This window comes from Mobula hypostoma, chromosome 15, assembly GCF_963921235.1.
Source record: "Mobula hypostoma chromosome 15, sMobHyp1.1, whole genome shotgun sequence".
Lineage (NCBI taxonomy): Eukaryota > Metazoa > Chordata > Chondrichthyes > Myliobatiformes > Myliobatidae > Mobula > Mobula hypostoma.
In genome coordinates, this window is record NC_086111.1 from 13,055,199 (window position 1) to 13,072,997 (window position 17,799).

Here is a 17,799-nt window from a genome sequence, read left to right on the forward strand (position 1 = left end):
TTGTGAAGTTGCGAAGTAGCCTCCAAAATGTTATATTGTGTGTCCAACCAATGAAGACAAGTGCATCATATTCCTTCTCCTCCACCCAATTGACCTACGTTGCCATTTTCAAAGAACTATGTATTGGAATTGGAATATGGTTCTATGTATTGAGGCATACACTGTGAAAAGCTTGTCTTGCATTCTGTTCATACACAACACACTGCGGTAGTACAAGGTAAAACAATAACAAAATGCTGAATAAAGTGGTAACAGTTATAGAGAAAGTGCAGCAGAGGTACATAGATAATATGGTGCACAATTATAACAAGGTAGATTTTTAGGTCAAGGGTATCTTATATTAGGGAACCCTTCAATAGACTTATAATAGCGGGGTAGAAGCTGTTCTTGAGCTTTTCAGACTTTTGTATCTTATGCCTAATGAAAGACGGGAGAAGAGAGAATGTTTGGGTGGGTGGGGTCTTTAACTTTGTTGGCTGCTTTACTGAGGCAGTGAGAAGTATAGACAGAGTTCTTGGAGGGCAGGCTGGTTTTTGTGATGTGCTCAGCTGTGTTCACATCTCTGCAGTTTCTTGTGGTCACGGGCAGAGCAGTTGCCACAACAAGTTGTTAAGCATCCGGATAGGATGCTCTCTGGTGCATCAATAAAAACTGAACTGGAATTCCAACATCTCTTTGTTCATCAGCATTCCTCAGTGCCCTGCCGCTCACTATATTTTTCCTATTCCTATCTGACTTTCCAAAATCTATCACTTCACACATTTTGGGATTAATTTATATCTAAGGAAATCTGGAAATATCAAAATATAGGAGAAAGAAATGGAAGGATGAAAGACACAACATTTTCTTTGATTTGTAAATACCACCACAGATCAAGGGGAAAATGATCTTATTGTACAATGCACACTGTTTAGAATCGGTATCATACTCACAGCCCTTGTAGATATCTGTTGGGATCTGCACTGCCATGTATGAATAGTTGACCTTGACCTTGAAGTTCGGGTCATCCACAAATTCTAACTGCAAAGGATTAGTCTGTTCTCCGTCTGAGCTTTCATCATCTCTGTCAGCACCCTGTAGCAGAGAAGACAGAATGAGAAATACTCGCAGGCGTAGAGACACTGACCTCAGGACAGGCCTGAACAATCCACTCCTGTAGGGAGAGATTAGAAACTCAGAGAGGGTCTTTGTTCAGACATATGCTTGTAGCCAGACTGAATTGTTCTAACCACACTACAGGAACCACACATTGTACAATATCTGGCATGAATAACAGTCAAAGAAGAAAGATCCAAATGGTTAAATTCTCCACCACGCAAGCAGAGAGAGCAGGAAGCAAGAAACAGGGAGTTCGATTTTGGCCCTGGCTGAAGTATTAGAACTAGCCTAAGTGAAGTCTGCTAAAGCAGCTTACCCCTGCACTGTTCTTCAGTTCAAAAACCTATAACAATATGAGATTTTAACAAAATACACTGTTGCTGTAGGTCATTACTAGTTTAAATATTGTTACGTACCCCGTAACTGGGTTGCCAAACCAGCAGAAATGGATCACTCAGTTGGAGTCTGGAGTACTAGAACTAAGAAAGTTTTATTAAAGAAACAAGCAACACAGTAATCGAAAGGATAATAAATGCAACAGTTCAGCGATGATAAACACACATGTGCACAGAATTAAGATAACAGCATCAATCAAGCTCTATCGTTGTCTAGGGGTAAATGACCAAATTTCAAAGTGACTCAAAGTTCAGTCCAGTTAGTAGTTCAGTTCGCAGTAATCGTTGCCACGGCGATGGACAAAGTGGGGGAAGAGAGAGATAGAACGGGAACAACTGATCATTCAGAACGGCTTCACTCACAGACCGGCGATATGGCTCACAAGCAGCTTTTGGGCGGGTCCTTGGTGATGTCACCTGAGGTCAACGACTGTGACCCCTCCTCCAGATGCGGTCGATCCTCTGCAGTGAACCCGGCACCCAGGCAAGGGCGGACACACACCGGGTTCCCGCTGATCGTACCTGGCCGTTGTCTGGTACTTCTCACCCACTCGTGAGAGGCGCACCGCTTCCAGGGTCTCGTTACCTCGGGTGTCGTGTGTCCTGCCTTAGCGAACCGGTCCCTTTTTATCCCCCTGCTGGGGTATCGCCTGTCCATCACTTCAAACAGTTCAAGGTTCAAAGGGGGGAGCCGCTCCAGACAGCTCTCTCTCCCCCACGTCCCTTCATTACACATCTCCAGATGCTGCTCCATTGTTCCTTATCTCTCCTTCCCCTGAGGGCAGGTGGCAGACCAACTGCTGATGTCACTGATGCTAGCCCAGGCCAGCAAACTTCTTAATTTTATGTGTATTCTCGTCACACTTCCCCCCTTTAAGGATTTTTACCGGGAGGTAAAAATTACAAACATGAATACATTATTTGATACATACACAAATATACATCTTTAACAGCTATTTGGCTAACGCAGCGAGTTTGAAGCTGTCAACACCTTGACAGACAGTCATCACATTTTCTGTTCCTTTTACACGTGTTATTAATAATCCCTTAGACCAGGCTCCAACTCAGCAAACTTCATAGTGGCCAAAAACACTGATGAATTGCGACCAATGTAACCTCTCATTTGGTTTTGTCCCGGACCACAACAACAAGGGTCGTCCCATTCCGACTCAATTTTCTCTCGCAAGGGCTTAGTAGGAGGGGGACGGGTATTGACCGCAGAGTTATTGCAAAACTTCCTGCGGTACCCCACCATCTCCAAGAGCCTTCTGAGGGCCCTCTTGTCTGTCGGGGTTGGGAGATCAGCGATAGCCTGCACTGTAGCTTGCATCGCTGCCAGCTGCCCCTGTGTCACCACAATTCCCAGGTAAGTGACCCTCGTGTGGCCGAATTCATTTTTTTCAAGGTTCACTATCAAGCTGGCTTCAGACAGCCGTATTAAATTGCCAATACACACCTCTGTGTTCATCAGCCCTTTAGTCACTGAATTACTCAAAAAATATGCGTGTTCTTTACTAGGCTGCCCTATTGTAACAGACATCACCCAACATCCCAGTTCTTTGCATTTCCTCGGGACAATCAAACACATGGGTGCGAGTCGTTTAATTACTCCTTCTAAAGATTCGCTTTGTTCGGGGATTAAGGGAGAGACCTTATCAGTAGACCTGGCCAAAACAATAGCCTTCTCCCATCTGACCGATCCCATCCTAATCTTTTCAAAATGGTTTTTTCCTCTTATCAGGGGGCCCCTAGCTTCATTGATTTCCACGCTAACACCGACTAGGTTTGTTAGCATATCAAAAGCCGGTGACCGTCTCAGTTCGCGTCGGTCATGATCAATAACATTTTTTCCCCTGGGCAGCCGGTAAATCTCTTTCATGATTCCACCAACTGCTTCCTCCAGCACCGCAAAATGTCCACCGGGGGGTACCTCGTGGGCCATGTTAAAAACCTCATCCCCATAACTCTTTTGCACCACCCTCCATTCCTCATCTGCGGGTACTGTCCTTGATTTCCCTTTCTTCCTTAGCACTTCCTCATCCGCACAATAGCCTACTAGTTCCCTTGTTAAAGCTGTGTCAGAGAGAGCTGTCTCTGCAAAAACCATCAGCCCCTCGTCTCGCTCCTGCGTCTGCACAAATTCTTTCCTGGCTACTGCTACGTCCGTCCCAGCTCCCTCACTACCTCTTATCTCACTACACCCTGTCTCATACAAGGTTGGCAGAAATGTTTCAGTTAAATTCACTATCGCGGGCTCGTGATGAACCTGTGAGTCCATGGATGGGCCTCAATGCTGGCAGGCTGACCTGTCAATCTCACGACTGGGAACACGATTCCTCCGGCGATGTCATAACCGAGCAAGACTTCCACGTCTTTCATCGGTAATTCGGACCTCACCCCGATCGTGACTAGTCCAGAGACCAGGTTGCTCTGTAAGTGTATCTGGTGCAAAGGGACTGACTCTGTCCCTTCCCCAACACCTTTGACCTCCACCTCCCCAGTCTGGGTCTCTGAGCTAAACTCTAATACACTCTTCAGTATTAGTGACTGACACGCTCCCGTGTCTCTCCAGATCCGCACTGGAACTGGTTTTAACCTCTCCTTCACTGACACCAGTCCGGCCGAGATAAACCTCTCGTGCCCTTCCTGGACTTTTTCAGACCTGTCCTTCCCTAGCGGTTCGCTTAACAGCTCAATACAGCCATTCAAAATTTCCGCTTTTCCTTTCCCCGTCTCCTTCCTTGGGGCAAAGCACCTGGATGCAAAGTGTCCGACTTTCCCACAATTATAACAGACGACCCCAGGAGACTTCCTACCAGACTGCTCCCGGTCTACCTTATCCTTTTCACTAGTCCCCGGCTTACTTTCTGGCTTTTCCGGCGGACTCTCCCCTCCGTCCTGACTTCCCTTCTGGTAGCCTTTACTCGGGGCAAACTTCATTTTATGCGTCAACGCATACTCATCTGCTAACTTAGCAGTTGCGGCTAACGTGGCTGCCTCTTTCTCATCGAGGTAGGGTCTCATACCCTCAGGGACACAACCTTTAAACTGCTCAATCAGGATCAGTTGCAGCAGTCTGTCATAATCCCCCTCTACCCCCTCCGAGGCGCACCAACGCTCACAATATGTCTGCATCTCACGGGCAAACTCCAAATACGTGCGGTCCCACCGCTTCCTCGCATTCCGGAACCTCTGCCGGTATGCCTCCGGGACCAACTCATAAATCGTGAGGATGGCCTCTTTCACCACCTCATACCTCTGGGCATCTTCACCGGATAAAGCGGAGTAAGCTTGTTGGGCTTTCCCTTTCAGTACACTCTGAAGTAAAACAACCCACTTATCCCTCGGCCAGTCCTGACTTATAGCCACTTTTTCGAAATGAAGAAAGTACCGATCCACGTCGGTATCGTCAAATGGGGGAACCAGCCTAACCTCCTGGGTGGCCCGGAACCCTCCACCTTGGTTCGGCACGAGCCCCTGCTCGGCCCTTAACCTTAACTTTTCCAACTCGAATTCCCTTTCCCTCTGTTTCTCCTCTCTCTCCAACTGTCTGTCCCTCTCTCTCTCTTCTCTCTCCATTGTCGACTTCACCTTAGCAAGATTCAACCGTTTGGCCACAGCTACCAATTCCGATTTCCTGGCATCCTCTAATGCCTCCAAGGTCGGCGCCTTTATAAATTCCTCAGCCTCCATTTCTGCTGTTTGTCTTTTCTTTCTTTCGGGAATTTTAACCCAATCAATTTACTCCGTCCCAAATTTAGCGTTCAAAATCGCGGACGAGAACCCCACTTATGTTACGTACCCCGTAACTGGGTTGCCAAACCAGCAGAAATGGATCACTCAGTTGGAGTCTGGAGTACTAGAACTAAGAAAGTTTTATTAAAGAAACAAGCAACACAGTAATCGAAAGGATAATAAATGCAACAGTTCAGCGATGATAAACACACATGTGCACAGAATTAAGATAACAGCACCAATCAAGCTCTATCGTTGTCTAGGGGTAAATGACCAAATTTCAAAGTGACTCAAAGTTCAGTCCAGTTAGTAGTTCAGTTCGCAGTAATCGTTGCCATGGCGATGGACAACGTGGGGGGAGGGAGAGATAGAACAGGAACAACTGATCATTCAGAACGGCTTCACTCACAGACCGGCGATATGGCTCACAAGCAGCTTTTGGGCGGGTCCTTGGTGATGTCACCTGAGGTCAACGACTGTGACCCCTCCTCCAGATGCGGTCGATCCTCTGCAGTGAACCCGGCACCCAGGCAAGGGCGGACACACACCGGGTTCCCACTGATCGTACCTTTCCACTCTGGCCGTTGTCTGATACTTCTCACCCACTCGTGAGAGGCGCACCGCTTCCAGGGTCTCGTTACCTCGGGTGGCGTGTGTCCTGCCTTAGCGAACCGGTCCCTTTTTATCCCCCTGCTGGGGTATCGCCTGTCCATCACTTCAAACAGTTCAAGGTTCAAAGGGGGGAGCCGCTCCAGACAGCTCTCTCTCCCCCACGTCCCTTCATTACACATCTCCAGACGCTGCTCCATTGTTCCTTATCTCTCCTTCCCCTGAGGGCAGGTGGCTGACCAACTGCTGATGCCACTGATGCTAGCCCAGGCCAGCAAACATCTTAATTTTATGTGTATTCTTGTCACAATATACATCCACACTCATTTAAAAGAATGATATTCAACTCGTGAATGACAATACGTTATCTGGGATTGGTCCTTGCCTGTCCTTAATCTCATTATGGCAAGCTTTTCCCTGCCAGTCAGAGCAGTGCCTGTGCAATCTCCTGGTTTCACTAATACCTATCTGAATGCAGTGAGATTATCTTCTACAATGGCACCTCGTTCCTCCCTAGTGACACCACCTTGCCGATCTCTAGAGAATGCTGCATTGCTTTTTCTGCTGTCGAATGACGACATTTTTCACTTCCACACTGACAGCACCAATTACCGCATTCCAGCCCCTCTCCTGCTTCAGATTCTCTCACGGGTGTTAATATGATCACTTTCACTCTCCTCAACAGTGTCTCCCAGCTAATGGCACCAGCTCAGTCTCTATCATCATCCTGTTCAACTCCAGATCATTAAACCCCACTCCATCCTCACTGCTCCACCGAGGCCCTGCCAGGCCTCCAAACTTAACCACCTTGCAGAATGCCATTCTCTCATAAATTCTAGCCTGACATCCTGTTCAACTAACCATCACCTAACAGCCTGCCCTCATACCCAATATCCCTCCTCCCTTCCCGATAGGAATTACCCCGTTTCCAGCAGCATTCCTTCTGTGTTTTACTGGTGGTTCATGTTTAACGGTTATCCCAAAATTACTCACAAACCTGCGATCCATCCCAGATTAGTCTTTTTCTGTGCCAGATTAATTTCATGCTGTCTGAGATGAGTCAGTGCCACCTGTCACAGACTAGTCCCATACTGACCTGGGACAGTCCTGTATTTAGCTCTGTCCTGTTATATTGCCACAAGGTGCTTGATGGCACAGTGTGCCTTGAACCCTTTCACATTTCTTATTTTACTGCACACTTATTTCATTTCAACATTCAATGTAACAAAGTCCAAACCCACGATGTCCTAATGAACCCAGCGGTATAAACATCACTGGACTAGAGATGCCCAGGCATCATCCCTGATGAAGATGGCAAAATCTGTCATGGAAACATCGGATACCATCAATACCTGTACCCGTCTGGAATCCCAAGAAGAGTTTATTTGTCATATACACTGGAAAAGTACGAGATTCTTTTTCATTGGATGAAAATAACTTCCTAGAAATTCGAGGAAAACAAGTGAATTTCTGGAAGAGACAAATAGTGAAAGAGTTCATTGATATCTTCCAGAAATCTATAGATTACAGCAGTTACTTGTTGAGGTTGGCAAATGTAGCCCCATTTTTTGATTTGATTGGGAGAAGTGTACAGATGCAGTAGCTCGTCATTTTGCAAGGCCACTGAGAAGATTTAAAAAGTGATGAGTTTCTTTCATTGAGAGATTCAATTAGGAGAAGTGCGCAGATGCAGTAGTTCATCATTGCGCAAGGTTGCTGAGAAGGTTTCAGGACAAAACGGAGTACAGCAGTCATCAGAGTAGCCTGAGTCAGAGTAGTAGGGCTTCAACGAGGACAGGTCTAGATGAGGTAAGGAGATAAGTTATTTTCAGATCTCTTTTTTCCCCTAAGTTACGAATAGTGGGTATGACTGCAAGGACAGTTTTCTGCTCTGGGTGTCAGATGTAGGATACCCAGGAGACTTCCAGCCTCCCTGATGGCCACATCCGTGCCAGGTGCACCGAGCTGCAGCTCCTTACAGACCGAGTTAATGAACTGGAGCTGCAGCTCGATGACCTTCGGTGTACTAGGGAATGTGAGGGGGTGATCGATAGGAGCTAAAGGCAGGTAATCACACCGGGGCCACAGGAGACAGGTAAGTGGGTGACTGTCAGGAGACAGAAGGGAAAGCGTCAGTAGTGGAGAGAACCCCTGTGGCTGTCCCCCTTAAAAATAAGTATTCCATTTTGAGTACTGCCGGGAGGGGGGGTGGGGGACCTACCAGATGGAAGCAACAGTGGCCGTGCCTCTGGCACTGAGTCTGGGCCTTGGCTCAGAAGGGTAGGGAATGGAAGAGGATGGCAAGAGTATAGTTAGGGAGACAGAAAGGCACGAAAAAAAAAAATGGTAGTTTTCCACCCAGGCTTGTGACATTTCTGAACGCATCCACAAAATCATGAAATGGAAGGGTGAGCTGCCAGAGGTCGTGGGACATATTGGTACCAACAACATAGGTGGAAAAAGGGAGGAGGTCCTGAAAGCAGAATACAGGGAGTTAGGAAGGAAGCTGAGAAACAGGACCTCAAGAATAGTAATCTCAGGATTGCTGCCTGTGTCACGTGACAGCAAGTATAGGAATAGAATGAGGTGGCGGATGCACGCGTGGCTGAAGGATTGCAGCAGGGGGCAGGTGTGACCTGTACAAAAAGGATGGATTGTACTTGAATCTGAGGGGTACCAATATCCTGGTGGGGAGGTTTGCTAACGCTATTGGGGAGGGTTTAAACTAGCTTTGCAGAGTATGGGGCGGTTGGCGCAAAGTAGTGACAGCTTCTAGGAAGTTTATGAGGAAGGACAGGTAGATGATAGAACAAAGATGCACTCAGCCTGATGGTTTGAGATGTGTCTATTTTAATACAAGGAGTATGATAAGCAAGGCGGGTGAACTTAAAAGAGCGTGGATCAGTACCTGGAACTATGATGTTGTGGCCATTAGAGAGACTTGGATGTCTCAGGGGCAAGAATGCCTGCTGAGTGTGATGGGCTTTAGATGTTTCAAAAATGACAACGAGGGAGGCAAAAGAGGTGGGGGCATGGCATTACTAATCAGGGATAGTGTCACAGTTGCAGGAAAGGAGGAAAACATGGAGGGATTGTCTACTGAGTCAGTGTGGGTGGAAATCAGAAACAGGAAGGAAGCAATAACTCTACTGGGTGTTTTTTACAGACTCCCCAGTAGTAAGAGATACATCGAGGAGCAGATAGAGAGGCAGTTTCTGCAATAATAGGATTGTGGTGATGGGACATTTTAACTTTTCTAATGTTAAGACCATAAGACAAAGGAGCAGAAGTTGGCCATTCAGCCCATCGAGTCTGCTCCGCCATTTTATCATGAGCTGATCCATTCATAGTCATAGTCATAGTTATAGTCATACTTTATTGATCCTGGAGGAAATTGGTTTTCGTTACAGTTGCACCATAAATAATAAATAGTAAAAGAACCATAAATAGTTATATAGTAATATGTAAATTATGCCAGTAAATTATGAAATAAGTCCAGGACCTATCGGTTCAGGGTGTCTGACCCTCCAAGGGAGGAGTTGTAAAGTTTGATGGCCACAGGCAGGAATGACTTCCTATGATGCTCTGTGTTGCATCTCGGAGGAATGAGTCTCTGGCTGAATGTACTCCTGTGTCCACCCAGTACATTATGTAGTGGCTGGGAGACATTGTCCAAGATGGCATGCAACTTAGACAGCATCCTCTTTTCAAACACCACCGTGAGAGAGTCCAGTTCCATCCCTACAACATCACTGGCCTTACGAATGAGTTTGTTGATTCTGTTGGTGTCTGCTACCCTCAGCCTGCTGCCCGAGCACACAACAGCAAACATGATAGCACTGGCCACCACAGACTCGTAGAACATCTTCAGCATCGTCCGGCAGATGTTAAAGGACCTCAGTCTCCTCAGGAAATAGAGACGGCTCTGACCCTTCTTATAGACAGCCTCAGTGTTCTTAGACCAGTCCAGTTTATTGTCAATTCGTATCCCCAGGTATTTGTAATCCTCCACCATGTCCACACTGACCCCCTGGATGGAAACAGGGGTCACCGGTACCTTAGCTCTCCTCAGGTCTACCACCAGCTCCTTAGTCTTTTTCACATTAAGCTGCAGATAATTCTGCTCACACCATGTGACAAAGTTTCCTACCGTAGCCCTGTACTCAACCTCATCTCCCTTGCTGATGCATCCAACTATGGCAGAGTCATCTGAAAACTTCTGAAGATGACAAGACTCTGTGCAGTAGTTGAAGTCCAAGGTGTAAATGGTGAAGAGAAAGGGAGACAAGACAGTCCCCTGTGGAGCCCATTTAGTCCCACTAAATGGGAGCCCATCTCCCATTTAGTCCCACTCCCCCGCCTTCTCACCATAACCTTTGATGCCCTGGCTACTCAGATACCCATCAATTTCTGCCTTAAATACACCCAATGACTTGGCCTCCACTGCCGCCCGTGGCAACAAATTCCATAGATTTACCACCCTCTGACTAAAAAAATTTCTTCGCATTTCTGTTCTGAATGGGTGCCCTTCAATCCTTAAGTCATGCCCTCTCGTACTAGACTCCCCCATCATGGGAAACAACTTTGCCACGTCCACTCTGTCCATGCCTTTCAACATTCAAAATGTTTCTATGAGGTCTCCCCTCATTCTTCTAAACTCCAAGGAATACAGTCCAAGAGCAGACAAACGTTCCTCATATGTTAACCCTCTCATTCCCGGAATCATTCCAGTGAATCTTCTCTGTATCCTCTCCAACATCAGCACATCCTTTCTTAAATAAGGAGACCAAAACTGCCCACAGTACTCCAAGTGAGGTCTCACCAGTGCCTTATAGAGCCTCAACATCACATCCCTGCTCCTATACTCTATTCCTCTAGAAATGAATGCCAACATTGCATTTGTCTTCTTCAACACCGACTCAACCTGGAGGTTAACCTTAAGGGTATCCTGTACGAGGACTCCCAAGTCCCATTGCATCTCAGAACTTTGAATTCTTTCCCCATTTAAATAACAGTCTGCCCTTTTATTTCTTCTGCCAAAGTGCATAACCATACACTTTCCAACAATGTATTTCATTTGCCACTGCTTTGCCTATTCTTCCAATCTATCCAAGTCTCTCTGCATTCTCTCTGTTTCCTCAGCACTACCACTTATCTTCGTATTGTCAGCAACCTCAGCCACAAAGCCATCTATTCCATAATCCAAATCATTGATGTACACTGTAAAAAGAAGCGGCCCCAACACGGACCCCGTGGAACACCATTATTCCCAATCTCTGTTTCCTGCCAATCAGCCAACGGTCTATCCACGTATGTAACTTTCCCGTAATTCCATGGGCTCTTATCTTGTTAAGTAGCCTCATGTGTGGCACCTTGTCAAAGGCCTTCTGAAAATCCAAATATACAACATCCACTGCATCTCCCTTGTCTAGCCTACTTGTAATTTCCTCAAAAAATTGTAATAGCTTTGTCAGGCAGGATTTTCCTTTAAGGAATCCATGCTGAGTTCTGCCTATCTTGTCATATGCCTCCAGGTACTCTGTAACCTCATCCTTGACAATCGACTCCAACAACTTACCAACCACCGATGTCAAGCTAACAGGTCTATAATTTCCTGAGTACTTTCTCTGTCGTAATTGTGACTGCGCACACTTCTCTTCCCTGCCACCCTTGAGTGTCCGGTATACTGCTGATGTCTTCCTCAGTGAAGACTGATGCAAAATACTCGTTCAGTTCCTCTGCCATCTCCTTATCTCCCATTACAATTTCTCCAGCATCATTTTCTATCGGTCCTGTATCAACTCTCACCTGTCTTTTTACTCTTTATATACTTGTAAAAGCTTTTAGTATCCTCTTTGATATTATTTGCTAGCTTCCTTTCATAGTTAATCTTTTCCCTCTTAATGGCCTTCTAAGTTTCCTTTTGTAAGCTTCTAAAAACTTCCCAATCCTCTGTCTTCCCACTAATTTTTGTTTCCTTGTATGAACTCTCCTTTGCTTTAACTTTGGCTTTGCCTTCTCGTCAACCACGGTTACATCCTTTTTCCATTTGAAAATTCCTTCTTTTTTGGAACATACCTGTCTTGCACCCTCCTCACTTCTCGCATAATCTCCAGCCACTGCTGCTCTGCCATCTTTCCTGCCAGTGTCCCTTTCCAGTCAACTTTGGCCAGTTCCTCTCTCATGCCACTGTAATTTCCTTTACTCCACTGAAATACCGACACATCAGATTTCAGCTTCTCTTTTTCAAATTTCACAATGAACTCAATCATGTTATGATCACTGCCTCCTAAGGGTTCCTTAACCTCAATCTCTCTAATCACCTCCGGTTGACTGACATCTCCTTAGAGCAAGGGGTTTGGATGGGGTGGAGTTTTTTAGGTGTGTTCAGGAAGGTTTCCTGACTCAATATGTAGATAAGCCAACTAGAGAGAGGCTGTACTTGATTTGGCATTGGGAAATGAACCTGGTCAGGTGTCAGATCTATCGGTAGGAGAGCATTTTGGAGGTACTGATCACAACTCTATCTCCTCTACCATAGTCCTGGAGAGGGATAGGAGCAGACAATTTGGGAAAATATTTAATTGGATTAGGGGGAAGTATCCGGCAGGAACTTGGGAGCATAAAATGGGAGCAGAAGTTTTCAGAGAAATGCACAGCAGAAATGTGACAAATGTTCTGGGAACGTTTGTATGGCATTCTGCATAGGTATTTCCCACTGAGGCAGGGATAGGGTAGTAGGGTAAAAGAACCATGGTGTACAAAGGATGTGGAAAATCCTTAAATCTTAAATCTTAAATCCTTAAGAAGAAAAGAGAAGCTTATGAAAGGCTCAAGAAACTAGGTACTGATAGAGCTCTAGAAAGTTACAAGGCTGCCAGGAAGCAGTTTAAGAATGAAGCTAGGAGAGCTAGAAGGGGCCAAGAGATGGCCTTGGTGAGCAGGATTAAAAAATACCCCAGAGCAAGAGGATGAGCCGCGTGAGAATAGGACCAATCAGGTGCGATAGTGGAAACGTTTGCATGGAGTTGGAGGAGGTAGTGGAGGTATTTAGTGAATACTTTGCTTCAATATTCACCAGTGAAAAGGAATTTGACAATTGTGGGGATGACTTACAGCAGACTGAAATGGTTGATCATATAGACGTTAAGAAAGAGGATATGCTGGAGCTTTTGAAAAGCATTAAGTTAGATAAGTCGCCAGAACCGGATGAGATATACCCCAGACTACTGTGGGAAGTGAGAGAGGAGATTGCTGAGCCTCTGATGATGATCTTTGCATCTCTGGGACGGGAGAAGAAATGGCAGGTTGCAAATTTTGTTCCCTTGTTCAAGAAAGGGAGTAGAGATTGCTTTTTCTCCTTGGATGAGGATGAGAGGTGACCTGATAGAGGTGTATAAAATAATGAGAGGCATTGATCATGTGGATAGCCAAAGGCTTTTTCCTAGGTCTGAAATGGCTAACACAAGAGGGCACAGTTTTAAGGTGCTTGAAAGTAGGTACAGAGGGGATGTCAGGGGTAAGTTTTTTAAGCAGAGAGTGGTGAGTGCTTGGAATGGGCTGCTGGTGACTGTGGTGGAGGCAGATACAATTGGGTCTTTTAAGAAACTCCTGGATAGGTACATGCAGCTTAGAAAAATAGAGGGCTATGGGTAACCCCAGGTAAATTCTAAAGTAAGTATATGTTTGGCACAGCATTGTGGGCCAGAGGGCCTGTATTGTGCTGTAGGTATTTCTATGTTTCTTCTAGCTAAGCCAGGAAATTAGAGTCGTTCTTCAGTAGTAGGCAAGTTGTTGGAGAAGATCCTGAGTGGCAGGATTTATGAGCATTTGGAGAGACATAATCTGATTAGAGATAGTCAGCATGGCTTTGTCAAGGACAAGTTGTGCCTTATGAGTCTGACTAAATTCTTTGAGGATGTAACAAAACACATTGCTGAAGGTAGAGCAGTGGATTGTAGTGTATATGGATTTCAGTAAGGCATTTGATAAGGTTCCCCATGCAAGGCTCATTCAGAAAGTAAGGAGCCATTGGATCCAAGGAGACCTTGTTTTGTGGATCCAGTACTGTCTTGCTCACAGAAAGCAAAGGGTGGTTGTATTCTGCATGGTGACCAGTGGTGTTCTGCAGTGATTTGTTCTGGCACCCCTCCTCTTTGTGATTTTTATAAATGACCTGGATGAAGAAGTAAAAGGATGGGTTAGTAAGTTTGCTGATGTGTGAAGTGGTTCATTTTGGTAGGTCAAGTTTGAAGACAGAATATATTAATGGTAAGACTCTTGGCAGTGCGGAGGATCAGCGAGATCTTGGGGTCTGTGTCCATAGGACACTCAAATCTGCTGCGCTGGTTGACAGTTGTTGTTAAGAAGGCATATGGTGTGTTGGCATTCTTCAACTGTGGGATTGAGTTCAGAAGTCGTGAGGTAATGTTACATCTATATAAGACCTTAGTCAGATCCCTCTTGGAGTACAACGTTCTGTTCTGGTCACCTCACTACAGGAATGATGTGGAAACTAGAAAGGGTGCAGAGGAGATTTACAAGGATGTTGCCTGGATTGGGGAGCATGCCTTATGAGAATAGGTTGAGTGAACTTGGCCTTTTCTCCTTGGAGCAATGGAGGATGAGAAGTGACCTGTAGAGGTGTACAACATGATGAGGGGCATTGATCGTGTGGATAGCCAGAGGCTTTTTCCCAGGGCTGAAATGGCTAACATAAAGGGGCATAATTTAAAGGTGCTTGGAAGTAGGTACAGAAGAGATGTCAGGGGTAAGTTTTCACAGAGTGATGGGTGCGTGGAATGCACGGGCAGCAATGGTGGTGGAGGCCGATACAATGGGGTCTTTTAAGAGACTCTTAGGTACATGGAGCTGAGAAAAATAGAGGGCTATGCGGTAGGATAATTCTAGGCAGTTTCTAGAGTCGGTTACATGGTCAGCACAACATTGTAGGCCGAAAGGCCTGTATGTGTTGTAGATTTCTATGTTCTATGTTCTAAACTCAAATAAATAAGACTATAAGACATAGGAGCAGAATTAGGTCATTTAGCCCATCGAGTCTGCTCCATCATTCCATCATGGGTGATTTATTATCCCTCTCAATTCCCTTCTCCTGCCTTCTCCCCATAACCTTGGATGCCTTGACCAAACAACAACTTAACAACCTCTGTTTTAAAAATACTTAAAGCCCAGACCTCCACAGCCATCCGTGGCTATGAATTCCACAGTTTCACTACACAGTGGCTAAAGAAATTCCTCCTCATTTCTGTTCTAAATGGATGTCCCTCTATTCTGAGCCCGTGCCCTCTGGTCCTCAACTCACCCGTTATAGGAAACATTCTCTGCACATTCATGCTATCTAGCTCTTTCAATATTCAATAGGTTTCAATGAGATCACCCCTTATTACCTCTTAACCCTTTTATTCCTGGATCATTCTCCTGAACCTCATCTAGACTCTCTCCACTGCCAGGATATCTTTTCTAAGATAAGAGGCCCGAAGTTGCTCACAATACTCTAAGCGCAGTCTGAGCAATGCCTTATAAAGCCTAATTAATACATCCTCGCTCTTACTGTATATTCTAGTCCTCTTGAAATGAATGCTAACATTGCACTTGCCTTCCTTACCACTGACTTAAACTTCAGGGACTTAACCTTCAGGGAATCCTGCACGAGGACTCCAAAGTCACTTTGCTCCTCTGGTTTTTGAATTTTCTCCCCATTTAGGCCTTTGCCTTTACTCCTTCCACCAGAGTGCATGATCAAACACTTCACTACACTGTATTCTATCTGCCACTTCTTTGCCCACTCTCCTAATCTGCCTCAGTCCTTCTGCACACACCCTGCTTCCTCAACCTATCTCCATATCATCTGGAAACTTGGCCACAAAGCCATCAATTCCACCATCCAAATCATTGATGTACAAGGTGATAAGAAGTGATCCCAACAGCGACCCCTGCGGAACACCAGCAGCCAGTCAGAAACATTTACATCTACTATTCCTTAGCATGAAGAACTGCAGTTCTGTTAGCATAAGTTCGCAACATATTTCCAATCCAATATTAATATCTTCTCCAGGACAAAGTCTATTAGATGTTTTGCTTGTTGAACATCTCTCAGACCTGGTCATTCAGACTCAGTATCATGTGTACATCGAAACATACAGTGAAATGTGCCATTTGTGTTAACAACCGATGTGCTGGGGGCAGCCCGCAATTGTCACCACGTACTGTGGTGCCAACACTGCATGCCCACGATGCAACAAAACAACGACAGCAAAACAAGTCCCTCACACCCGCCCACAAACACAGAACCCCAGGACAGGATTCACAGGCATTGTGCCTTCACCTTCCCCAGTGGACTTGCAGAGATTCCCAGGCTCAGGGCTCTAGATACCAGGCCTCACATTGATCTTCAGACTAGAACTTCTCACTTTCGCCAGCTCAGGGCGGTGGGGGGGGGGGTCACCGTCATTCAGGGGGTCCTGCCCGTATGGAACTCGGATCCTGGACCCCACCGATGACTCGCTGACCAGGGGGTCTCCCAGCGCTCGTCCTCACTGCTCTGCCGGACATCCAACCATGGATGTCCTTTATCCCACGTCCATGTCGCTGATGTTGAACGTGGAGCACAGGTTGGAGGATGAGATTCTGGTCTGACCTTTAGCTTGACTAGTGTCTTATGAAGGCTCAGCATTATCTTCTTGTTTTTATGTTCTATTCCTCTTGAAATAAATGGCAACATTGCATTTACCTTCTTTACCACAGACTCAACCTGTAAATTAACCTTCTGGGAGTCTTGCTTGAGGACTCCTAAGTCCCTCTGCACCTCCGATATTTGAACCTTCTCCCCATTTAGATAGTAGTCCACAATATTGTTCCTTTTACCAAAATGCATTATCATACATTACCCAACAATGTATTCCATCTGCCACCTATTTACCCATTCTTCCAATTTTTCTAAATCCTGCTGCATTCGCATTGCTTCCTCAGCACTACCTACCCCTCCACCTATCTTTGTATCCACAAACTTTGCCACAAGGCTATCAATTCCATTATCCAAATCATTGACAAACAATATGAAAAGTAGCGGTCCCATTACTGACCCCTGAGGAACACCACTAGTCACTGGCAGCCAACCAGAAAACGCCCGCTTTATTCCCATTTGCTAACTCCTGCCTGTCAGCCTATCCGCTATCCATAGCAGTATCTTTTCTGTAATGCCATAGAATTTTATCTTGTTAAGCAGCCTCATGTGTGGCACCTTATCAAACCTTCTGACAATCCAAATAAATGAAATCCACTGCCTCTCCTTTGTCCACCCTGCTTATTACTTCCTTGAAGAACTCTAACAGATTTGTTGGGCAAGATTTCCCTTCACAGAAACCATGCTGACCTTGACTTATCCCCAGAGTGGTGCTGGCATTTGGCATATGCTATTTGCTGCCTTCATATTGTGTGTTTGTGTTGTTTGCTGTGTATGTGACAGTGTCCCTACAGTTATTTCCCAACATGGTGAATCGTTGCCAAATGCTTTGTGAAACAGAAGCCTGAATGATGTGTCTTTTTCCATTTGTACACTCTCAAATGTCACTCAGAAATATTTTGGTTAATGTGCATTTCAGTGCTACTGAAGGGAAGTGCTGGAACACTGCCCAATTTGGAACCCCGTGTTCACAGCAGCCTCTCTCTGGTCAGTCATAGAAACAGAACCTATGACCCAACTCCTTCGTGCTGACCAAGCTGTCAAGCTGAGCAACTCCCATTTGCCTGCATTTGAACCGTATCCCTCTAAATCTTTCCTGTCCACATACCCGTGCAGTACGGTGCATTGAATGTACAGTGAGAAGTGGTCACGACTCTCCACTATCTTTTCAGTTAGTCCTGACGAAGGGTCTCGGCCTGAAACGTTGACTGTACCTCTTCCTAGAGATGCTGCCTGGCCTGCTGCATTCACCAGCAACTT

At 45.7% G+C, this 17,799-nt stretch overlaps 1 protein-coding gene across 5 annotated transcripts in view; it reads right to left on the reverse strand.

Annotated features, from left to right (window-relative positions):
- The window catches only part of cacna2d2a (calcium channel, voltage-dependent, alpha 2/delta subunit 2a), a 1,072,053-nt gene that overhangs the window by 323,854 nt on the left and 730,400 nt on the right, over nt 1-17,799 (reverse strand). For all 5 annotated transcript variants that reach the window (XM_063067752.1, XM_063067753.1, XM_063067751.1 and 2 more), the window contains one exon: nt 933-1,074. In XM_063067752.1, the coding sequence (XP_062923822.1) occupies nt 933-1,074 (142 nt within the window). The remainder of the gene's footprint in view (nt 1-932; nt 1,075-17,799) is intronic.